The sequence below is a fragment of the Xyrauchen texanus genome, chromosome 2 (assembly GCF_025860055.1).
Source record: "Xyrauchen texanus isolate HMW12.3.18 chromosome 2, RBS_HiC_50CHRs, whole genome shotgun sequence".
In the NCBI taxonomy this organism is placed as follows: Eukaryota; Metazoa; Chordata; class Actinopteri; order Cypriniformes; family Catostomidae; genus Xyrauchen; species Xyrauchen texanus.
Genome location: NC_068277.1, coordinates 53,937,700 through 53,964,063, shown reverse-complemented (window position 1 = coordinate 53,964,063; position 26,364 = coordinate 53,937,700). Strand labels below are relative to the sequence as shown.

Here is a 26,364-nt window from a genome sequence, read left to right as displayed (position 1 = left end):
TGGTTTACTATTTTAATCTGAACTGTTGTTGAGATACAAGAAATTACAGTATATGCCCTTTCACAACCCTAAAAAACTGTTTTATTGTGTAGTTTTGGTCTGATAATGCCCAAGGTTGCTTTATCATATTTATTCCCATGGCAGAGATTGTCATCGCTGTGATTCATTTCAGTGTTCTCCTTCTCGTATTTTAGCAATCAGCCCTTCTTTCGGTTATTGAGTTAGTTTTGGAATGAAAGATTTAAGACATACAATTAAACCCCATTATCCTTTTAAAGCCCTATAGAGCTTTAGAGAAAACATTAATAATTTAGAGGGATTGAGAGTCCAAAGAGAGTGGCCATGTTTGCTCACATAGATCTCGGTTTCCACTTTAACATGGCATTTAAGGACCATTTGATCGAGTGTTTATTTAGGGCTGATATTTATGTTAAAGTCAAACATATAAATATTTGTAATGTGAGACTTTGAATTATCATTGTTAAACTTTTTTTATCAATAATTTGTAACTTTTTGGAGAGAGAGAGAGAGAGCTTTTATTACTATATATGGTGACACTGGATTCAAGTTTAGAGTACTCTGAGACTAAACCACCCAAGATGGCAAAGCTCATTGCCAAAATATTCACAAGATTAAATATCACAAATGACAAGCAAATTGAGACTTTTCAAGCTGTTTTTGGTATGATTATATTTTATGGGACACACACCAGTTTTACAGCAACCTCTACTGGTTGTATTAGAGTATTGCAACCTTTGCCTTTCTTTTATCATCTACTTTGGATAAAAAGCATCTGCCAAAGGGCAATTTATCAAAGCAACTTGAAACATACTAAGTGCAGGGAGAGGCCAACTGCCGTAAAATGGGGTTAAATACCACATATTTAACATTTTGTGCCATAGTAATGATAGGACAGGTGGGAGCTCATTTAAACTATTTTATTTAAATTGGCAGCCTTTTTAACTGCTTGAGCCGAAGGAAACAGGAGTGTGATTAAAGCTTCATCCAAGTTTATTTTCTTTCTCATATATGAAAAGGCACAATGTATTCCTCTTCCTCCTATAGAGGGTCTTGTGTTAGGAACAGAGATGTACCTACAGCAGGAAGAGGGCACTGTTGTGGCTGTGGAGAGTGCTCTGAAAATGTGGCTACATGACAAGGGTGGAGACTGGGAACACCTCCACTTGTTATTACCCCCTTCTCTCAGTAAACAGGGTGCTACACCTAACCCTGCCAATAACAGGCCAAGCCTTGGTATACACACACATATAGTAATAATTGCCTATAAGTGTTCTTCCGTGCACACAAAAGTTTCTCATACAAAATTTCCATCAGATTGACAGGTCCGTATGCACTTAAACTTGTTCTTATTCTTCTTCTAACGCATTACCGCAGTTAGTAATTAGTATAATACCTGATTTTCCCATAAAATTGGATTTTCTGCACAATCTTACCTGTACAGCCATTAGTCACTATCTAAAGAACATCTGCGGCAAGATCTTTGAATAAAGCCAAGTGTGCCATTCTCAAAACCATTTGAGACATATTAAAACCTTTTATATAGGCTAAGACTACAGAAAATTAGCTGATTTAATTCTGTGGTAAATTAGGTATTGTTGGTTCCAGATGGGCTGGTTTGAGTGTTTCTGTAAATGCTGATCTCCTGGGATTTTCAAGCACAACAGTCTCTAGAATTTACTCCAAATGGTGCGAAAAATAAAAAAATCATCCAGTGAGCGGCTGTTCTGTGGACGGAAACGCCTTGTTGATGAGAGAGATCAACACAGAATGGCCAGACTGGTTTGAACTGACAAACTCTACGGTAACTCAGCAAAACGTTATTCTGAGATGCTGGTTGGCGCGGTTTTGGTGGCATGAGGGGGACCTACACAATATTAGGCAGGTGGTTTTAAGTTGTGGCTGATCTGTGTATATATACTCAACAGTTTCAATTCCGAGTCCTCTTAACAATTCCAGTTCCAATTCATTTTAAAGGGATAGTCCGCCCCAAAAATGAAAATTCTCTCATCATTTATTCACCCACATGCCATCCACCAATGAGTATGACTTTCTTTTTTCTGCTGAACCTAAACTAAGATTTTTAGAAGAATATCTCAGCTCTGTAGGTCCATACAATGCAAGTAAATGGTGACCAAAACTTTAAAGCTCCAAAAGGCAATAAAGTCTGCATAAAGGTAATCCATAAGACTCCAGTGGTTTAATCAAGGTCTTCTAAATTGATCCAGTTGGTTTTGGGTGAGAACAGACCAAAATATAACTCCTTTTTCACTGTACATCTTGCCATTGCAGTCTCTAGGCATGATCATGATTTCAAGTTTGATTACACTTCCTAGTGCTTGACGCACATGCAGAGCGCTAAATGGTGCTAAGCTATGTAAGAAGTGTAATTGAGCTAGACGTCATGATAGCCAACGAGACTGTTGTCAACAGGAGTTCGATTTTGGTCTGTTCGCACCCAAAACCAACTAGATCATTTCAGAGGACATTAATTAAACCACTAGAGTCTAATGGATTATGTTTTGCAGACTTCATCTGCTTTTTGGAGCTTCAAAGGCCTGATCAACATTTACTTGCATTGTATGGACCTTACACCACACTTACGTGTATATGCATGGTTAGTGAATAAGACCCATTATGAGCTTGTAAGTTAATCCTATAAAATAATTTAAAACAGACTTGGATCAAGTTACTTCCACTAAAATATTCATTTTGAAATCCATCTGCTGCTTTTACATGTCTGCTCATAATCCATGTGTATGTGATGTTCATATCCCCCTCTACAGTCTGTTTAAAGTGTGACATGCAGGAGAGACTTCTTATTCCAGCAATGCTTCCCAGCACTCTTGACTTTGGAGTAAAGACTAAGAGCATGCAAGATTTCCAGCCCCCAAACAAGAGCTTGACTATTCAGAACCCATTAACACAGTATCTATGAGTTATCAAGTACAGCCATGCCTTTAGTTTGTTTTTGTGTTCCTGTAGCTAAGCTGTGAGCAAAAAAAATATTTTTGCCTTAAGAATTTTAGATGCAAATGACTTCTAGTGCTGTAATATTGTATATAGTATTACAGTACAGATCTGGCAAAGTACACAATGGTAGTTTTGTTTAGCTAATAATGTTCAGACATATTCAGTTACAGTATCAGAAATACATTAGGTGATTTTTGTTTTTAAATCGGAACACAATAACATAGTTTGTATGTGGCCTCTGAAACATACTCAATGCTGAGTGTGATGGAGAATGGGGAGAAAGAAAAAAATTAATCGACAATGCAAGTGTCAGTTTGGCCTTCAGTTGTTTCAATCAAAGAGCTCTGTGTTTGAGTCCTCTGTCTACCACACACAGCCATTCATTGTATTACTGGAGTATTTTGCATATGATTTACATGCACATAAGGTCATTCTTTCAGGCACTGTACATGATACAATCATACCAATTTTCCCCACCTAGTCATTATGAGCTGATTTCAAATATACTTATGCAACTGTAACTCCCTCACACACGTTTTTTGTTATGTCAGTTTCACACACACACGTTTGCTCTTTGGAGGGGTAAGGGGGGTTTCTGTCTTTTTGTGATCCCAGTATTGTGCTATAAATTTAACTCAAAAATAAAAATTATGGTAAATTGTCTGAACTTATATAGCACCTTTTAACCTTAGCGGATCTATAAAGAGCTTTACACTGTGCCCCATTCACCCATTCACACACCAATGACAGCAGAGCTACCACGTAAGGTGCTAGTCTGCCATTGGGAGCAACTTAGGGTTCAGTGTCTTGTCCAAGTCATGTGGGCCGCTAACCCTGTGATTAGTGGACAACCCGCTCTACCACTTGAGCCACAGCTGGGTGTTTATTACTCTATATATGTGTTCACAGTTGTGTGGTAATTTGTTGTGTGAGGGATGTGAAAATGTCATCTAAAAGTTTCTTAATCACATTATTTACAATAATATTTTAGTATAATATCAGACAATATGTACATCCGTGTTTGTCAGACCAGTGACTGGTTGCTGCTGGCGCGCTCAGAGCCAAGGTCAGGCTCGGACTCTGGTGTGCTTTCAAAACTAGTTACATCACTTCTGTCATATTTTTTAAATGATGTGATTAGTAGTGTTACTTATACACCTTATTCAGCCCCTCCCCTTTTCTGCACTCAGCTCTTCTGAATTTTGTCATCTAACTTCCTGTTTGTATTGAAGTTACTGAGAAGAGTCGATTAGGCATGGGAGCACAAAGTATTTTTCACGAAGAGTTGATGGTGTGAGGGATTTTTCTGTCACTCTAAATTTTGTCCAACACCTGCAGAGGTAAATTGGACCTGGCAGATCACATTCGGACAGCTATGACACACTGAATTTCTCCCGCACTGCTTCCAGTTGTTATGACATCACCTGAGCACCTTAAAATACTCATGATAGCTTTTGACAACTCTATAACCTGTAAATCCACTTCGCTAGCTAATTACACTTTGACATCAACACCATAGATATCTATATAGCGACCGCTAGAACGGAAGTTCCGAGACAAGCGTTTCATGATGGCTGCGTGATAGTTTCTCTGGTGCATAAGGTAAATATTGGCAAATGAATGTCATGTGATCCCTGTGTCCAGAGCCCCCTGGATCAGCTTGAGAAGGACCCTGTTTTTATCCCCTTCTGCCTTGACTCTAACCTTTACATGAACCTGAGAATGCATCCATTCAGCACAACCATTTGGAGCGCAAGGCCAGGAACGTGGCCATCGCAGAGATGCCAGTCGGCCACCAGAGGGCTCTACACATTGTCAGGTTAGAGATGGAGTAGAATGGAACAAGATGTCTTGTTTCAAGATATGTGGAACTGAACAGGTGGTTGGAAATATCATGATATTCAAGTGCAGTGGCGGGCCGTGCATTTTAATTCCAGGCCTTCAGTGTGATTCATGCCATTAAGGAAACACAGTTTCACAATAAATAAGACACTCTATGCCTTTGGGCATCATACATTATGTCGCAGCTAACTAATAATACCAATTGACATTTTATAAACAGGTCCACACATGAAAGCCAAAACTTCAAACGACACTTAATGCTCAAGCAAGCCTAATGTTAACTGCAGCATGACTGTTTTGTGAAATGAACGACTCCCGAACAGACATTCAAAAATCATTATTTTTCATATGAATCTACCAAGGAGGTCTATAATACCTGGAAAAATCTATCTAATGATATTTGCTATTTATATGTTGCTTGCAATAAATTTCATTTCGTCGGGGTACACGGTTATGCAGCATTCCATTCAAGTTGGATGTGGGATATTCCTACTTGATATCTCCGACCATAAATGCATTCCATTCCCTGATATTCAGAAGAGGACTTTTAAGGAAACAAAACTGCAGCACTCCTGTTAGCTTAGTAGGAGTTTGATTCTCATTACAGATGTCTCCTAGCAACCCAACTGATAAACAATGCTGCAGCTCTAGCATTTGTGCTTCAGCAGTACGATTATCAAAAGAGATTATAATGTTTTATACACCTATTTCTGCAGGAGTTTGTTAAACAAGCTTTAAAATCATGTAATGTGGAAACAAACTCATTTATCGATATTACTAAGTGAATGTTTATCACTTACTTTGTTTATCTCCCTGTGTGTCGACATGCTTGCGTGACATCATGCCCCTGCATCTCGGTGAAGAATTGAGTTGAGAATTTCTGCATGAGCCTACATATTGTAATTCTGACTTCAAGATGCATTCCGTTGCACTTTTCCTAGTAGAAATCTGACTTTCCGAGTTGAATGAAAGCAGCACTACTTTTCAAAACTTGATCTAACACTAAATGCTCAAGCAGCCTAATTTACACTTAGAAAACTCCTGATGTTGCTATAACAATGTAAAAATCACTTACCAATTTACTTGAAGTGAAAATCAGTCCTCATTTCCTGTTTAATAAATTAAGCAATCACACGGTCATGCAGAATATCTCATGTTTGTAAATCCACAAGGATCTCTTTCTCAATGGCGATAGCGGCAGTGATGACAGCCGACTCCTCAGACAGATCTCGCGCGCTTCGCTTACAAATTACGTACATCCCTTAAAGCGTGATTGCGTCACTCAAGGCCAGCTAGAAGGCCTCGACCAGGATATATCCTAAAGATCACACCCACCAAGAACAAATCAATCAATCTGATTGGCTGATGAATCTGACAATCTGTCTTAAGTTGTTCATTCATTTGCACTGTTGAGGGATTCTGTGGAAATTCTGAAGGGGGATGGAGCTCACGCTCTGCTTCGGGCATTTGATTTGTGAAACAGCTGTCACACTTTGATTGTAAGCATCAAGGCATAAATTCTGACTTGATAAACTTTTAGTTTTTCTCAGTTTTTTTGTAGATAAATTCAAAGTGGAAAGCGATTAAAAATACATAGGCAAAAAGGTGATTGAGTATGAAAGGATGAAAAAATATGTATTTGGCATGTTAGGCCAGCAGGGAAGGCTTTGCTGGCCCTGAGTAAACGCCACTGTTTAAGTGCATGAAGCAGAACAATCGTGTGCCAGAGTACATGACATCTTTTGAGTACATGTCTTTTCTTTACCCTCCTTTCCTTTTTCGCTTTTGGTCAGCAGGGTTGGCAGTCTCATTGTCATGTACGGGCTACAGATGTCCCAACCCTCACTTAACCTCAGCCACTCTCGACCCTGTCCCCCTGCCCTCTGTTTCCAGGACAACTAAGATGACGAAGACCGTCTCATGGTTCAGAGAGAGTAAGGAAAGATTTGTAATATTTTAACTATAAAAGGAAATCACACATTCATGCTCTAAACTCACATTAACTGACACAACTGTGCACAACCAAAAATTATGAGCATTCATTTCCTAACTCCCACAGACAGGATGTAATGTACCAAATATAACATAAATACACATGAACGGATATCCACTATTATATGTACCATTACCTTGAATATATTTCCGATACACATTTTCATATGGCTTACTATTCAGAGGACACTCTACTGAGGTACAGTGTCCCTGCTTTGCTCACCGAATACCTAGCATGAGTTTAAAACTCTAGACACACATTCAGCCAGCTATACAGAAAAAAACTCACATACTAACATTGCTTGGCATCTACTGTACTTATACTTTTAATAAAATGATTTAAAAATCAATATGACAAGTTTTCTCAGTTTCTAATTAGACGAGTGCTAACTAAGTTGAATCAGTTTACTATACTCTTCATTTCTTAGAAAACAGTTTAGAGCAAAATTGCAATTCTGTTTATCTCCTTACATCTGAATAACATTACAGTGCAGATTAAACAGCCTCATTACTTCTCCAAGTCAACAACTTTGTGACTGACACTGCAAAACCAACCCTCATATTTCAGACTCCAAGGGTGCATGAAACTAAAGCTAGTTTGGTACTTCAATTCTTGCCATGAATCACTCCTCACAGTACTTAACATGATTTCACTCTTGGTGGAGTAATAAAGGGTAACTATAGGGCCATATAATTTAACTAAGGCTACACCACAAGTGGGATAATTTAGAAAAAAAAACGAATGTTGTGAAATTCTGAGGCTGATGGAAAAAAACTAAATACTAACTCACAAAATTATTAAAAAAAAAACAAGTAGAAGAAAGACTGTTTAATGAGAGAGCAAGAACTTTCTTCTTCGTGCAAATGCTAGTGCTAAAAGGCTCTATGGAGCGTTGGGGAGTTAGAAGGCGAGTGTAGTGGAAAAGTAGAGCTATTGTACTCGTTTATGGAAGCTTCCACCACGGCCACAAGGGAGACACACTGTACTATGACGAGTAGGAATTCAAGCCTTCAATGAGCTACAGAGAACCAAGAGAGAGAAAAAGAAAGAAAGAAGTTGCTCTGTTTAGCCCTCATGACCCTGCGGAACAAGGTTCAGTTTGGAGGCGTTCGTTTAGGGTGAGTTGAGGGAAATGGTTCTGAAACCAGTCTGAGGTCGCCATGCCGCTATAGTTACTCAAGAGGCCTCTCTTACTGCAGCCCATCAGTATTGCCTCATTAAACGCTCTGCCATTCCACCCACCTGGCACTGCCTACGTCTTGTCTTTGTGACATCATGTTGCGGTTTGGCATAGTGCAAACTCAACGAAAAGCAGACGTAAGAGGAGGATCTCACACAATTTTTCCATATTGTCCACATTTCATGTTTGAAATTTCATAACTTATAGATTAGTAATGAAAGACGTGTTTAATTGTTCTCAAAATGTCTGTACTTCTGCCCAACTAATGTCTTAAGCGTGTGGTGTCTTGGGGGCTCTAGGGATATCCTGTATAATATCTTTACAGTATTGCTTAAAACACAGACCCAAACTCAGAAGCTCTGATTCACATTATACTGTAAATGTTCAAATAACTGTTAAATGAAAAAGTACTTGCCAAAATGTCTTGGGGGGTTGGGGGTTGTGGGCAGGGGTCATTTAAAAAATAGAATGCATAATAATTGTAATCTTTAAACTATATTTATTTAGAGTTTATTGAATTAATATGACTTATAAATAAAATTGTTGTTTTTTCACAATCTGATTAAGGGAATTTACAGTGATTAGGCCAACTAATACTTGATATTTCATAAGAAAAAACGGTTAACCGTTTACTTTATCCCTGAATTTATAGGGATGTTGTTTAAAAAAAACAATGTATCAACATGGTTCCATACAGTATAATCTTACAGATTATTTACAATACATTAATGCTTTATTATTAACTGTTTATTCATTATTATTAGGTTAGTTATAATTAGCTTGTAAAACAAAATGTTCAGCTTAATATACACTTTTACCACGGATACTCCTTAACCTCTTTGTCAGTTGTGCCTTTTATGTATTCAGTAATCCACATTTTGGGTGATTAAATGACAGAAATCATGTTCATTGCGATGTGCTTTATGGTACAGATTTATTTTTCAAACATTGACATTGCTTTGGTCGAATTTTGGTAATAAGACTAAGTATTTTCAAGAAACGAATGCACTTCCCCGTCATTTGATTCACACTTCAGAGAGCAACAGCTCAGTTCCGTTTTCCATTTGGTTATCCAAGGATTGAGTTGCCAGCGGAACGATAGTATAAACAGAACATTCTAGAAAACAGGAACTAGTACAAAATGAGAAGTGCATTCATATTAAACCAGTCTGCACATTAAGCCACATGACGCAAACACTGAAACTTTGATAATGTGACCTTTTTAACAAGCTTTAGTGGTAAAATGTGGCTTTAAATAGAAAGCATCGGCATTTAGCGTATTGAAGCATGTTTAATCCAAATGTAGGGTTTCCCCTGTATTTCTCAGCAAGTTCGAATCTTATCCAACAAGTAAAAAGACAAATACTGGTTAACAATGTTCCCTCTAACTTTTGTTTTTGTCGAGCAAATCCTATTTCTATAGGACAGAAGCTTCGGCCACCCAGGTCAAATAAAAACTGTGTGTGTGTGTATATATATATATATATATATATATATATATATATATATATATATATATATATATATATATATATATTCTTGATATTTTATATTCAATATCACAGTAAAAATGGATATGCTATTGATCACACTCTTTTATTTCAAATGTTAAATATTAATACAAATATAAGCTTATAAAATAAAAACAATGGCATGTTGCCATACTGTTTCTCAATTAAGTATACACAGCTTCATTTTATTTTAAATTATTCAGGTAAATAGTCATAATAATAAAGAAGTAGACCAAGTAAACTAAGAACATAGTAGTCTAATAATAATAATAAATAAATAAAGAGCAGTCTGTGGCTTTCTTTTCAATATTGTTGTTTAATTCATGCCATCAACATAGCAGACAGCTGCAGATCAATTATGCAGCATAAGTGCATTTATACTGCAAAGTCTTTAGCACACATCTGATATTTTGAAACATACCTGATTTGTTGCACCTGTTTGCAATTCATGTAAGACTTAAGCAACTGTTTATGTTAATCACTCAAGAATAGGCATTGACCATGAAGCACATTTTACCATTCAGGCACGCATCCACACTTGCGCATTCACGCCTCACGATAAATGCGGTTATGTATGTGTTGTTTCACAACTCAGTATTTCCACCTTGTTTACATACAAGATTTCACTCAAAGCTTTAACTCCATACTGGAAAAAATTTACATTCATATGGACTCCAGTTGAAACATTGTGCATGCATTTAGCTATGATTCAGGAAAATCTCTAGGTTTTCCCACACACTCCTTTAGAATAGTTCACCCAAAAATTTTAATTCTCAAATAATTTACTCACCCTCATGCCACACCAAAATTTTGAAGGCCCAAAATCATATAAAGGCAGCATAAAACTAAACCATATGACTCCAGTGGTTAAATCCATGTCTTCAGAAGCTATATAATAAGTGTGGGAGAGAAACAGATCAATATTTAAATACTTTTTTTACTATCAATCTCCACTTTCACATTCTTCTTCTTTTGTTTTTAGAGATTTGCATTCTTTGTGCATATTGCCACCTACTGGACACCACATTTTATAGTTAAAAAAGTACTTAAATATTAATCTGTTTCTCACCCACACCTATCATGCCGCTTCTGAAGATATAGATTTTTCACTCGAGTTGTATGGATTACTTTTATGCTGCCTTCATGTGCTTTTCGGACCTTGGAAAATGTGGTATACATTTACTTGCTTTGTGAGGACCAGCAGAGCTGAAACACTCTTCTAAAAATCTTAATTTGTGTTCAGCATAAGAACGAAGTCATTCACATCTGGGATGGCATGAGGTGAGTACATGATGATAGAATTTTCATTTTTGGGTGAACTATCCCTTTAAGTCCGCCACCTGCCCGGATGTTTTTTTCATCTGTGCGGGAGCAACATCCGAAGTGCAGGCACGCAGTTTAGTGGGAATATTGCCAGTGAATCTAAATTAAAATGATACTGACTGCCAATTAACAGTGTTAAAGGGATAGTTCATTCAAAACTTCAAATTTTCAGAATTTGTTTATGTTGTTCCAAACCCTGTGTGATTTGTTTTCATCCATGGAACACAAAAGGAGGGTGAATTAATGATTACAGAAGAATTTAAATTTTGGGATGAACTGTTTCTCTAAGAAGAAAGAGAAAAGATGTGTTGTCAATGCACTTTATCATAATATATAAGAGTAATCTGCTTTTTAATGTAGTGGTTTGTGAGGAAGGCTTTTTAATGAGGTTTGTGAGGAAGGTCTGCAGCAGGGCACTTCTTGAATTTTGGTTGTCTTTTTCTAGCGTACTGCACCTCACATTTTTTATTACTAGATTTTCAGGAAATCACCCTACTAATGCTTATTAGTTACAGCTTGCCTGGTGCATAATCCTGCATACAAAGTATAGTAGTAAACTGTAGGACAGACCTTGGGCTAAATTAAAGTAATCTTTTTGCTAAAAAGCCCTGCACTGCAGATTAATTTATTATAAATAAAGCAATGTGATGAATAGATCAGATTTTGGTGGTCTGCTCAAAATAAAAAACTTAAACAATGGGAGAAAAGACTGGGGGAGACTGGAGATAGGACATAAGGAAATGAGTGTGAGGACAAAAGAGAATAAAACAGGACAGGGAACAGTATGTACCTTCAAACCCTGCCAGGCAGACACATTAACACAGCCAACATTTAACTGCCATTTGAAATAAGGCCCCTATTTTACACAGATGGTTAATATTCAGTTTGCATCAGGATTATCCCTCAGCTGTCAAATGCAGTTCAGGACAACAGAACACGAGGTGAATACGGGACTGAGAATGAAGGATAGGGCATTCAGGTTAATTTCATGCATCCTTAGGAACTCAAGAGACAAACCAAGTCCAGATTTTATTTTGGAAGTGCATATACTTGTATATTTTTGCAAGTGGAAAAGTAAGAGCATGTACAGTCTTGGGACTCTTTTATTATAATATTTTATTATCACATTTAACAACAGCACAGATGCCAACTCATGCACGCACGTGCACACACACACACACACACACACACACACACACACACACACACACAAACGCATGCACACACACAGTAGAGGATTAGTATCCTCCTTGCTACAATCTCCATGCAACGTAATGTTTGTTTGTGCAATGACTGACCTTTTTGTCACAGCACATTAACCATTAATTTGGAACTATTAGATAATGTTTAGACTACAACACTTAACACTCCATTCTCTCACATGGGGATTTTTTGACAAGTGCTTCATAATCTTTTACAGATTCTGATATGCAAGTCACAGACTTGGTTTTACCACACAGGACTAATTTGAGAATTTGAGAAGTGCAAAATGTTCCATTACAGTCCCTTTCAAAGGGAATTATCCACACAAATGTTGTTGGGGTCCATTTTATGTAGTTCTATAAGCCACCATTATTGCAAAGTCAGTTTTTACAGCCTCAAATGTCATTTTAGTATTAGCTATGGTCAATGACTAAATGGCTAATGAAATGTCCAGGTATATAGTACCATTGTCTCCCTTGGACATATTTCCTAAATGTCTTCAAGTGTTAGGTCAAATGTCACCCAAATTATCATAGATGATGTCTGAAGTTTGCATGATAGGATGCCAAGCATTTGCTGGAAGCCTATGTCTAGAGACTTTACTGTAAAGCTCCACATTGTTACCTGCCCTTTCAGTACCACCACCTCCTCTAATGACTCCTCCACCCCTGCTGTCAACCACAACACCTGTCAACCCCTTACTGTTGCTGCTACTATTATTGTTGTTCAGGTTAGCAGTGCCCTTACTTTGAGGCAGTGGTAGATGGTCTTTTTTGGGAAGTGCTACTTTGCTTGGCTTTGGTGCGACGACAGGCTTGAGGCCTTTAGGTCTGGGTACATGCAATGGTTGGAGAGCCTTGCCAAAAGTAGGAACTGAATGATCATCCACATTGGGATTGTAGAGAACCTCATGAATTTGAGGCTCCTCCAATCCCCTGGTTCTCCAGGCATGTATGTCCAACCGTGCTTCATCGTAAAGAGTGGTAATAGGCTGTGTTTTTGGAGGTCCTGCACGTCCCTCTGGCTCATCATAAATGTGCTCTGTTGGACAACCATCAGCAGGGTGCCTGCTTCGCCCATCAAGTCCCAATGCCCCTGTCCTCTGCAGCAAGTCAAGACTAATCTGATCATAGATGTCGTGGTTGATACCCTGGGGGCGGCTCTCCCCCTCATCAACAGGTGGCCTGAGGCGTGGGCTGGGAGTTCGTATGACGGTTTTGATACTATCCACCGGGTCAGAGTACAGACACTCTCCTAAACTGGGTGGAGAACGGACTGAGTCAGCAGGCTCCGAGTACAGGCTCCCCTTGTCCTCTAAAGGTTGTCCACTTTTGGATCCACGAGGCATGGGCGATCGTGGTGGGGTCCCACCAACTGGGGTAGGAGGCTCTGGGAGGCTTCGGCCTTTTACATTTTTCCCATCATTTTCCTTTCGACCAAAGACACCATCCGCCGAACCAGGCTTGCTGCCACCAGAATCACCATCTGGTTCACGAATGTTTCCATCTGAAATAGCAGAACAAATCTGCAGAAGAGCTTGGCAGTCACCATCTAATGATGGACAGCTTTGGTGTCGCTCTTCAGCTTGGGCTTTTTGCTCACGGATGGATTCTTCAATAATGTGGAATATCTCATTCCCCTGCTTTGTCTCGAAGGTGAAGTTCCCTGGCCCAGATTCACAGCGTCTCCCTGCCTCAAAAGAGAACATAACCTGCAGAGCAAATCAGAATTTTAAGAATGCATTCTTAAAATAAAGAAATAAAAAAAATATATATATATATATATATATATATATATATATATATATATATATATATATATATATATATATATATTTTTTTTTTTTACTTTGATCTTTATCTCATACATGTACATCACGGGGCTCCCACATGACACAAACACATTGAACTCTATGGAGTGAAGAACCAGCTTCAATGTTGCAATTCAGTCAAGTGTTGTTACGCAGCACTCAAAGTTAACACTATTTCAACTTTGACCCCGTTGCCTTTCGAAGCGCCAGCTAATGATATCTCGTAAATTTACAAAGTCTTCACAATGATAGGTCCAAATTTACACCAAAGTAATTTCCCCACATTTTTACCTCACTAATAAGGTCTTGTAGATTACAAACTTTCTTAACTTTAAAAAAATGGATCCTGCTACCAGTTGACCCATCACGGACGCAAACGTGGTGGCACGTTCATGTGAGAAGGCAGAAGCATGCGCTTTGTATACAACAGAGGAACGAACGTCATGCGAGAGTTAGGTCATTTCAAACAGGAATACAGCGCTGGCAGGAAGTAACAATTTATAGTTAAAAAACTTTCAATTATCGATTTGTTTCTTAAACAAATCTATCAATTTGCTTCAAAAGACATTCATTGATGGACTGGGGTCATGTGGATTACTTTTATGCTGCCTAAATATGTCATTTGGACTGTCAAATAGCCAGCAGCCTCGTGGCACCCATTCACTTACATTGTTTGGACATACAGAGCTGAAATTTGCTTATAAAAATTTTCATTACGGTTCTGCTAAAGAAGGAAAGACATGCACATCTGGGATGGCTTTAAGGTGAGTAAATCATGAGAGAATTATAATTTTGTATTATACACTGACCCTAGAACCGCCTGTGGGTGTGTTGACACCCCAAAGCTTTAGACTTAGACTAGGAACGAAAAACAAATTGAATACAACACAGGGCTTCTTAAACTTTTAAAACCATCATAACCTTAATTCATGTGTCATTCACAGCATTGGAACGAAAAACAAAAATGGTGACAACACAGGGCATCATAACCTTTTAAAACCATCATAACCTTAATTCAGCAGTCATTCAACTCATTGGAATGAAAAACTAAAATGGCAACAACACAGGGCTTCATAACCTATTAAAACCATTTTAACCTTAATTCTATAGTCATTCACTGCATTAGCCCTGCCTTCCACCCACTCATAATGGAGAGAGGAAGGCCAGCTTCCTGTATCAAGGCAGTTTCTATGGTAATGACAGGAAGCAGAGTTTGAAACAATAGTGACCTAAGTTCCTGCCTTAGCTGTCATTTTTAGTTTGAGGCCAGCTGTCTGCAACAATGTTGGTTTGACGCAAACAGCTGTTAGATTATTTGAGACACAAACTGTGTGCAGTCTACATGTTCATGTGTGGGTGTCCAAAAGCTATTGTATAGACAAAGTCAAGGCTGAGACTGAACAAGACAGTTTTAAAATCACATGCTAATTGTTACTGAATAGATTAAATGACATTACATGGCTTTAAACCTCAGCAACAAATTTAATGCATTTAATAACTTTTAGAACTCTACATTGGTTTTTTGCATCAGTTTGAAGATATCCAAGTATGCTGTAAACCAGGACAGTTCAGAAATAACTAAAACTCACCCGGTCTCTTCCATAGCGACGGAGGAGTTTGTAGGGCCATACCAGCAAATCCTTTTTAGTCTTGGGCTCCTTCAGGATAAGGTTGTCTATATTAGCCCTAAGCCAGTAATTTCCAGAGAGACCACAGCGCTCTGATGCTTCTGTCCTCTGGACACTCACCCAAAATTCATTAACTGTAAAATTTGGCAAAGGAAAATATCAGGTTTAACTCAAATAAGTGTGAAGTAAGATTCAACTTCTGTGGCTCATGATGAGTAAAACTGAAAGTTTTCTGAATTTAGGAAATTAGCCAACACTGGCCTTTTTCAAATCACATAGGAACAACAACCCACAGTATAAAAGTACAGCCAGGATGTTTTTCAATTGATGGGTCCCATGTGCTGTTTCCCTGCTAAGTTCAGTACAGCTAATGCTTATGGAGTCTCTGCTTAACAGAGACTAAAGACAGGGAGACTTTACTTTTAAAGTGTGTCTCTAAATGCTCTCATGCGAGCAGATAATGTATACATTTCTTTTTTTTCACCCTTTTTCTCCCCAATTTGGAATGCCCAGTCCACCATGGGCTCTAAGTCCTCGTGGTATCGTAGTGACTCGCCCCTCAGTTGCCTCCGCGTCCAAGACTGTCAATCTGTGCATCTTTCACGTGGCTTTTGAGCGCATTACTGCGTAGACATATCGCGTGTGGAGACTTCACGGCATTCTCCACGGCATCCAGACACAACTCACCACGTGACCCACCGAGAACGAGAACCACATTATAGTGACCACAAGTAGGTTACCCCATGTGACTCTACCCTCCCAATCAACCAGACCAATTTGGTTGCTTAGGAGACCTGGCTGGATTCACTTAGCACGCCCTGGATTCGAACTCACGACTCCAGGGGTGGTAGTCAGCGTCTTTACTAGCTGAGCTACACAGGCCCCTTAATAAATACATTTCTAAAATGAGTGGCTCCACTCTTATCTACAGTTATCGTCTTATCTAACTCTGGATTAGCTTTAAACAAAAATACCAACGTATGACATTGGACTGGGCAACACTAATAATTAACCATACATGTCACCATCTGTTGCACACTGCCACTTGTTGCCATGCCAGAAAAGATATAAATTAGATATTTGAGTCAGAGTCAAGCCTTTCAAATGTCAGCTCCCAGCCTCATTGAGGAAGTCAGTGTCACCCTTACTAAAACAGAACTGATCACTAGTAGAAACACCCAAGGATGCTTAAGCCCAAAGTACACTTCGATTTTGACACGAACGCTCAGCGCCTGCGTACAGTCGAACGCGAGCCTGTCAAATTTTACTCACATTTAACTGTGCGCGCTTATACAGGTGTTTGCCGCATGCGCGCTACAACTGTTATGAGATGACGGACAATTTCTTATTAGGAGTTTAGACCCATACAGTTGTCTTTATTATAATTCAGACTAGAGTTATACAAATGCAGGGAGCTCCTGACCTCCTCACACATGCGCTCTTGACGTGCATATCTACTGTTTTTGTTTTTACCTTCATCTCCTGTCATTTACCAGCGATTATGTCTTTGGCTCAAATGCTAGTATTGCTACCTTGTGGATCCACTAATTCATATAAATAATTCCAGGCAGTCTACACATTCAAAGAAAATTCAGTCTGCATGCATTCAGTGCTTGAGCACTCTGCTGATGACAAAACTTGCATCACGCGTCCTGTCTGACCGAAGGGCTTTAGCAGGAGCAAGAGTTTGGGCACTGAGTAGACATAACGGGATAGTTCACACAAAAATGAAAATTCTGTCATCATTTAAATCACCCTCACATTGTTCCAAACACGTATGATTTTGTTTCTTCCATGGACACAAAAGGAGATATTAGGCTGAATGTTGGCCTCAGTCATCATCCACTTTCACTGAATGGGGAAAAAACTGCAATAAAAGTGAATGGTGACTGAGGCTAACGTTCTGCCTAACATTTCCTTTTGTGCTCAACAGAAGAAAATAATTTGAGTTTGAAACAACAAGCAATTGGTTATCAATTGATTACAGACTTTTCAGTTTTGAATATAGAAAGTTTACCTCTCATTGCACTAGATGTAGTGAGTGTAAGCCATGGAGGAGGGGTGTAGGGGAAATGCCTGAGATTCTGCTCCAAATTCTGTCCTCCTCCATTGCATTTGTTTGCCTCTTTCACTCTGCTTTTCTGTGACTATCCAAACCAACCAACTCTGTAAACATATTTCTGGAAACATAGCTCTCCTAATCCATCAAGTATAAACATTAAAATTCTCCAATGTGTGACTAACAGACCAGGAAATTTGCATCCAGTCCATTTGCATCTAACAGAATCAGGTCAACAGACATTCATGTCTCTTCACTGACCTTTTCACAGTTTTATGGTTTCTCATGTGGTGATGGTTGATTGAGATATAGTCATGGGATGTTGGCTATAAGCAACTTCTGTGTAGAAACCAAAAAGTACTAGACAGTGCAGGTGACGTCACAGGTCGTACACTTTAAGAAACTCATTGCCTATTATGAAAATTAGTCACCACAGCTGTTTGTTGTAGAACGTGGATCTGGTCTGGGTGTGTATTTGTGTTTTCACATTTGCATTGTCATACAAAATTACTGTGGCCACATTTCTAACGAGCAACAAAAAAGATTGTATAGCTATGATTAAGAAGGAAAACATAAGTGACTTCTGAAAACATGGCAAATAGCAATAGTGTGGTGCCATAAAATGAATGTCTATGGAAATAACTGTAAAAAGCTCAAATAAATAAATAAAAACAGCTGGCTTTCTGTCCTTACACAATTAAAACCAGTTGTTGAAAACACAACAAGGGAGAGTAAATTGATACTATGCTGCATGTCCTTCTTACCTTCTTCTCTGGAGTAATAAATGAGATTTTCTGCCATTTGAAGCTCTTGCTTTCCATTTGAATCAGAACTACCAAGAGAAAAACTCCCTCCCTTGTGAGACAGACAGAGAAATTGAGATAGAAAGAGAGAGATGCTGACTTAGTATAGGGGAAAGCTGTGTTACAGACCTTATTCACAGTAACTTCATCTTTGATTATGGATGGGAATGAAGCTGTGAGGACTAGACTTTCTATCTCTTCAATTAAATGCAGTGTATAAAGCTATCAGAAAGCTCCTAGATCCAGTAATTTTCCCAAACTCATGTTGTCTGGAGTTTTTTTGTCTACTTAAATTTCTTGAAAATATTTTTTTTCCCCTAAAGTTTTGTCAGTGCAATGATCCAAAAACACTTTAAACAACCTTACAACCCATTCAAGAGACATAAGTCTGTCCCTCACAGCCTCTTTGTCATTTACGTCAAAAAATCTAAGATGGCGCTACTGTGAATAAGGTCTATTCAATTTGGATATTCAAAACATGTCTGGACTTATCCTCAAGTTAACATTACAAGTTACTTTCAGTAAAACACTCTAAAACATGGTTCTAGATTTACAATACTGGCAAATTATGTGTCAAATGAACATTCATTGTAAAAATAAAGAAACCTGCAATTCTTGTCTTATAGTCTTATTAATAGATTACATTTTAAAATAATGTTTTTTTGTTTGTTAATTGTGACATTATTTTCACAAATAACCAGCCATCCCACTCTAAAATATAGTTACTGTAATGGGAGTAAAGTTTAAAAATGACTTTTTACAAATATTTGGAAAATAGGTTTAAAAACTTTTTTTAAATGAATGATTAAGTTGTAATTAATTATAAACTAACATGTATTGAAGGTGCAAGGTGTTGAATCTTTTAATTTTTTTTAAGAAAATGCTATAAATATTTTTTTAAATGTATGAAGCCAACAATGACACAAATATTATATTTATGCAAACACGTGTTTTAAAAGCTTTTTAAAAGATTCTGCATTTCCATCACCTCAGACAACTATGTTTGTAAGTGGCCCCTATTATAACAATCATAGTTACCAAATGAACCTGTAATGAAAATTCTCACATTTCTAAACTCAGCGACACAGACACTGAATGTTTACCACATTGAGGTCTTAAAAATGTACAAAGTTTCCATGATGTCATCTTACCTGAAAAGCGATCTCGCACATCTTCTCTACCCACTCATTGGTAATGTATTTCTCTGCTGCAAAGACATATGTCTTGTCATTGGTCTCAACACAGAAGGCGGCCATGTTTTCTTTAGGGCAGGTTTCAGTGACCGCAGGGAGTATGCTGATGCATTCTGAGAGACGAATGATCTTCTTGTCCATTTTCTTAGTGCTAGGTTTATCGCTGGTGCTGCCCGAGCAGTCATAAAACTCTAGCCGTGCAATGCCATTTTGACTGGCTGGGAAGAGTACGAACCAGTTCTTCTTCCATTTCTAAGAAGGAGGGAGAGAGAGAGAGAGAGAGAGAGAGAGAGAGAGAGAGAGGGAGAGAAGGATGCACAGAATGAAATGAGTTAAGATCACAATTTTATTCTCTGATAAAGATTTAGCAGTATCTTGTACAAAGGCTTGGGGGGTCCAAGTATTATCGACTTATGGGTCGCAAATGCACATACACAACCACAAAACTTGAGAATGCTTCTTGTGTCTGTTTGAATATAAACAAACATACACACTTAAAATGCTGATTTAGAAGAACTTTTTGAATCTTTGCAAGTGAATGTTGCATTCACACTAGGGTTTGGAGAGATGATGATGTAATCAGATATTGATGATGACACACAAGTACCACAATGCCAATTGCAACAGTCATTTACCTGGAGCAACTATGTGGAGAAATGACAAACAATGGAGCTGGGAAGTTGCCAAATATATAATAATATATATAAAAACCTCAATAGGTAACATGCACTTGTGTTTATGTTTTTCAGCATTTTATATCCAATTATTAAAATCCAAACCAATTAATAAAGATTTAAAACCATTACAGATTTAAGAGGTTGGTTGTGTCTATTTTCACTGCTGACATGAACATTTTTACATAGCAGTTATAGCCTACAATTTAGACTCAGACATGAATCGAAACATACATGCAAGTACTTTTTTTACTCTAAATCTCCACTTTCACTTTCAGAAGTGAAGATTTAGAGTAAAAAAAAAGGAATACAATTTTGATCGTCTATAATATCGCTTTTGAAGATATGGATTTAACTACTAGAGTCATAAGGATTACTTTTATGTTTCCTTAATATGATATTTGGAACTACAAATCATTCACTTGCATTGTATGGACCTACTCAGCTGAAATATTCTTTCTAAAATTCATACACTTCTGGGATCATATGAGGGTGTGTAACATTCACCTTGTCTCGTTTTGCCCTTACCTCTTCTTTGCCCATTTTGTCCCTTTTGGTCTTCCGTAGTTTTACTTTCGTCCCTTATTTAACTCCACAGTCCCCTTGTTAGCGTTCATGTTCTCTGTTATTAGTTTCACCTGCACCCGCCCCCTCTGGCTCTCGCGCTCGCTCACTATCATCAGAGTATTAGTTTCACCCGCACTCGTTCTAATCAATAGATTATTAGTCTCACCTGCACTGTTCGTTTTCCCCTATATATACGCTGCCCTTTCGCTTCACTCTTGTTGGTTATTGTTTAGTTTACCCCTTCGCTTTGCCAGCTCTAGTGTTCCCCTAGCTTCCCCTGTCTTTTCCTCTCGCTTGTCTCGTCTCGTTTGATATACTCTGATTCCCCGGCTTCGACCCAACGCTCCCCTCGACTACTCTTCTGTGGATTTGCCCCTTTGATATACTCCAATTCCCCGGCTTCGACCTCGCGCTCCCCTTGACTACGCTTCATTGGATTTGCCCCGTTGTTGTTTACTGATTTCCCGGCTTCGACCTTACGCTCCCCTTGACCACGCTTCTCTGGATTCGCCCTTTGTACTTTTGCCTGCTCTGTTTAATAAAGCAGTTTTACTCCGACATTGTGACTGTCTCGTCTTGTGTGCGCGTTACAGAATAACCAACCCTATACAGAACAGTCACAATGGATCCCCCGGTGGATTTTCTTAGCTCATTAGAGCGGATTTTCATGGCACGTTCTGCACGAGGATCTACGGTTGGGAGACATGACCAAGAGCTCACGGCCCAGGGGCAGCAGGTACGTACTATTTCCGATTCATTTCACCCTGTTCTACCTGTGTCTGCCCCTGAGCCCGTTGATGCTCTCAACGCATCCGCGAGCGCCGTAAGCTTCCCACCCCCGGAGAGGTTTGATGGCTCTTCGGACGCTTGCCAAGGGTTTTTTATGCAGGGCAGCGGTTGTAGAACTATAAACCTTGCCCGTAACATTATGGACCCAGCGGCCCAACTCTTGGTTTTGCGTCAGGGGAGTCAACCCTTGGAGGCTTATGTGGTAGACTTTTGTGCCCTGGCTAACCAGGTGAACTTTGATGAGGTGGCTCTGAAAGACATTTTTCAATGTGGACTGAATGAGCCAACCTCGTCGTTCATGCCTGGTGGTCGCTGCTCCCTCGACCTGGCTCAATTTATTGACCTTGCCCTACTGTTCGCTGGTTCCTCATTTACCGTGGGGGAGGCAGACACTGAACCAGAGTTCCACGCCACGGCCCCAGTCTCGAAGCCTGCCACGGCCTCAGTCTCGAAGCAGACCAAGGCCAGCGAGCCAGCGCCCACGCCTGCCACGGTCAGCGAGCCAGCGCCTGTAACCTCGACCGTCCCCATGGCCACGCTCCCTGTTGGCCGAAGGAGACAGAGAAGGAAGTGGGCACCTTCTCCCCAGTCTCGTCTTGCGCTCAAGACCACAGAGGTTCCCTCAGAGTCTTCCATGGCTCTGCCGAGCTCTGTTCCGCCCTCAGGGTCTTCCACAGCTCTGCCGGCCTCTGCTCCGCCCTCAGAGTCTTCCATGGCTCTGCCGGCCTCTGCTCCGCCCTCAGAGTCTTCCATGGCTCTGCCGGCCCCTGTTTCGCCCTCAGAGTCTTCCACGGCTCTGTTGGGCTCTGCTCCGCCCTCAGAGTCTTCCACGGCTCTGCCAGCCTCTGCTCGGCCCTCAGAGTCTTCCATGGCTTTGCCTGCCTCTGCTCGCCCCTCAGAGTCCTCCAGGGCTCCGCCTCTCAGGCCTCCAAAGGCCCCGCCTCTCGAGCCTCCCAGGGCCCCTCCTCTCGAGCCTCCCAGGGCTCTGCCTCTCAAGTCTCTCGAGCCTCCCAGGGCTCTACCCCTCGAGCCTCCCAGGGCCCCGCATCTTGAGCCTCCCAGGGCTCCGCCTCTCGAGCCTCCCAGGGCTCTGCCTCTCAAGTCTCTCGAGCCTCCCAGGGCCCCGCCTCTCGAGCCTCCCAGGGCTCCTCCTCTCGAGCCTCCTAGGGCTCCTCCTCCTCTCGAGCCTCCCAGGGCTCCGCCCCTCAAGCCTCTCGAGCCTCTCAGGGCTCCGTCTCTCGAGTCTTTCAGGACTCCTCCCCCTCTCAAGCCTTCGTCTCTCGAGTCTTTCAGGGCTCCTCCTCCTCTCAAGCCTCTCAGGGCTTCGTCTCCCGAGTCTTTCAGGGCTCCTCCTCCTCTCAAGCCTCTCAGGGCTTCGTCTCTCGAGTCTTCCAGGGCTCCTCCTCCTCTCGAGCCTCTCAGGGCTCCGTCTCTCGAGCCTCCTAGGGCTCCTCCTCCTCTCGAGCCTCCCAGGGCTCCGCCTCTCAAGCCTCTTGAGCCTCTCAGGGCTCTGTCTCTCAAGTCTTTCAGGACTCCTCCCCCTCTCAAGCCTCTCAGGGCTTCGTCTCTCGAGTCTTTCAGGGCTCCTCCTCCTCTCAAGCCTCTCAGGGCTTCGTCTCTCGAGTCTTCCAGGGCTCCTCCTCCTATCGAGCCTCTCAGGGCTCCGTCTCTCGAGTCTTCCAGGGCTCCTCCTCCTCCCGAGCCTCTCAGGGCTCCGTCTCTTGAGTCTCTCATGGCTCCCCCCCTCAAGCCTCTCGAGCCTTCCAGGGCTCCGCCTCTAGAGCCTCTCGAGTCTTCCACGGCCTTTTTCCCCGAGCCTCCTACGGCTCCCCCTCCAGAGCCTCCTACGGCTCCACCTCCCGAGCCTCCTACGGCTCCCCCTCCAGAGCCTCCTACTGCTCCACCTCCCGAGCCTCCTACGGCTCTGCTCCCAGAGACTCCAGAGCTTTCTAGGGCTCCGCCTCTCGAGCCTCCTACGGCCCCGCCTTTACTGATTTCCTGGCTTCGACCTTACGCTCCCCTTGACCACGCTTCTCTGGATTCGCCCTTTGTACTTTTGCCTGCTCTGTTTAATAAAGCAGTTTTACTCCGACATTGTGACTGTCTCGTCTTGTGTGTGCATTACAGGGTGTTACTGATGAGAGAATTTTCATTTTTGGGTGAACAAAACAGCCCTTTTAGGGCTGTCAATTGGGCAGAGAAAGTAAATTCAAATTTTTACCATAAACATTTCTATATTCAAATTAAATTCAAATTTTAGTCAGCTCATTGAATACATATAACCATACAGCACCATGTTATATTATTGCAAAGAACAATCCTGGCTGTTAAAAACACTTTACAACCCAAAAATAAAAGTCAAAAGTAAACGCTTAATAGTAAACGGCCACTGTTAGGATTGGCCAATATCATGCCTCCCCTCAAATACAGCCATATATACATTTGAAACTCAATCGGAAGAAAATGCATCATCTTCACATTTCAGGGTTTACACATGCAACATTCTATATGATATAACAATAACAACAAAAAGTCAGCAAAACATATATTGCATCCAAATGTATCAAACTGTTTACTTGAGCCCAGCTGCACCATAAACCATAAATATCAAACGTTCATGAATCCAATAGTGTTTTTAAACTTCAGCCACTCTTTCCTAATGTTGGGGTGCTCCAACAGAGGACAAAGCAAAGACGCTTATCTTCATCTTAAACTTTCCATGTCTTCAGTTCTCTGAGAAGATGAACAGTGTATAGTAAACAGACATGCAGATAAAAATTTCTGCATGGCTTATGAAACATCTCCTTTGGAAAAAATACATAAATAAATAAATAAATAAAGGCATTATCGAAGGTAATGCAGGTACATATTAATGGAGGTTAGCATGTTGACAAAAAACAATCCATCGTCACGGCCCTGGTAAGGTAAGAAGCAGATTTTATTATCTCTTCAATACAACACACAGCAACAAGTGAATGATTTACTTTTTTACTATAAATGCTGAAGTTAGAAAATTATTCGACATTAGGTCATTATTCTGCTGTGCATCCTGTAGTTGTGTGATAGTTTATAAGCCCATATCACTAAATTCTGGTATTGCTCTCTTCTAGTTATTTACATTGCGGCCAGACATACGGAAATGTATGGTGCCTCCCTGGATAATATCAGTGGTATTTACAGAAAAATCATACAAGTTTCCTTCAAACTTTTTTAAATTACGTTTGTAGTCAACATATGTTAGTAATGGACAGTTTTCACAATGTTTACAAATGCAACATGTAATTTTCTTTTCTTTGTAATCACAGCTATTGCAAGAGGAGGCCATCTACCTCCATTTCAATGAAACAGCATACGTCTTCATTTGTTTAGTAACTAGGCACAGTGATTGTTGTGGATTTTGTGTGAACCATGACTTTGGTTGCTTGGAAACACACAAATACAGTATTCATGGACATGCTAAATTTGATTATCAAAAACAATTCTAATCTTTCTTTTACCTTGACATTCTGTATCACTAGATAATTGAGCTTTATTTTACACTACATTAACCGCCATATGTGAATTTACTTGCTGGTGTATTTACTATTTGAAATGGAACAAAAGAAGAAAAAAAAAAACAGTAGACAAAAGCTGGAGTTTCTTGAGGAAATTACAGCAAAGAAAAATTTAACTTGGGGAAGCTTGATTATTATATCACATCATCGGAAAGTAAGAGGCGGGCAAGGGAAATGGTGGCTGATTATTATGTTTCTAAAAAAATCTCAGAGAGCACTACGCATCCACTTGAATTGACTAACATGATTGGTCACCACATTAAAAAGCTTCAAACAACACTTATTGTTTGAATTTCATGATAACATTTACCATGAAACCTCAGCCCATTGCAACCTCAGACTCAACATGATATAACGCATCACATTTGAAACAACCCAGTCAATTCACTAAACATCATACCTATTGGGATTTAAGAAAACTGTGGGGTTCTTAACTTTAAGATTTTATTTTCGCAGATTTTTAAGAAAGTTTTTTTTAGAGAATTTGAAACCTTACATTTTTTCTTAAGAACAATCTTTATAAAAAATAAAAACATTCTTAAGAAGTTTTTTTGGGGGGGGGGAATACAAAATATTCATAACTTTTTTCTTAAATTAGAATGGTAGTTAAGAAGAATAATGTTCTTAAGAACTTTTCGTGAATCCGGCCCCTGGATGCTTGCTGCCACTTCACACCAAAGAGGTTTATCTTCTGTTGTTACTTTTCTGTGTCTTTCCACATCTCATACTACACACATCCTTATTATAGACATTCTTGGATTTAATCAAAACAAACTTTTGCACGTTGTTGCGGGCTGGAATGTTACCGTGCAGCTGCGACTCGATCGTGACTTTTCTGCTGGCTGTTTTCTGATGTCTGTACTTGTGATTGCCGTTTGATGTCATACCGCTTTTCCGTTAATGCCGCTATGAGAGCCGCAGGACGTAGTGCTTTTTTCATAACTCTCTATTTTGGACATTTTATCTTTTCACTTACTCTCATTCTGTTTTGACTGTCTTCTGGATCACACTCCTGCTGATACCATCACTCTAGACTATACTGTTGACTCAGGCGCTGGTGTTGTTTGTAGTGAGTATATTGTTTGGTTTGCTTGTTTTGTTTACATTGTTATTTTATGTTTGAGCCTTGGCAGAAAGTGCTACATAAAGTAAACATCAGAATCAGAATGAGCTTTATTGCCAAGTATGCTTGCACACACACAAGGAATCTGTCATGGTGACAGAAGCTTCCATTGCAAAAGAAT

At 40.0% G+C, this 26,364-nt stretch overlaps 1 protein-coding gene across 1 annotated transcript in view; it reads right to left on the bottom strand.

Moving 5' to 3' along the window:
• Window positions 1-9,822: 9,822 nt before the first annotated feature.
• Window positions 9,823-26,364, bottom strand: part of dok1b (docking protein 1b) — a 32,350-nt gene continuing 15,808 nt past the window's right edge. The window contains exons 2-5 of the mRNA XM_052154680.1: window positions 19,495-19,788; window positions 18,305-18,395; window positions 15,443-15,615; window positions 9,823-13,754 (exon numbers count right to left, since the gene is read on the bottom strand). Of these exons, the coding sequence (XP_052010640.1) occupies window positions 12,555-13,754; window positions 15,443-15,615; window positions 18,305-18,395; window positions 19,495-19,788 (1,758 nt within the window). The 3' untranslated portion in view covers window positions 9,823-12,554. The remainder of the gene's footprint in view (window positions 13,755-15,442; window positions 15,616-18,304; window positions 18,396-19,494; window positions 19,789-26,364) is intronic.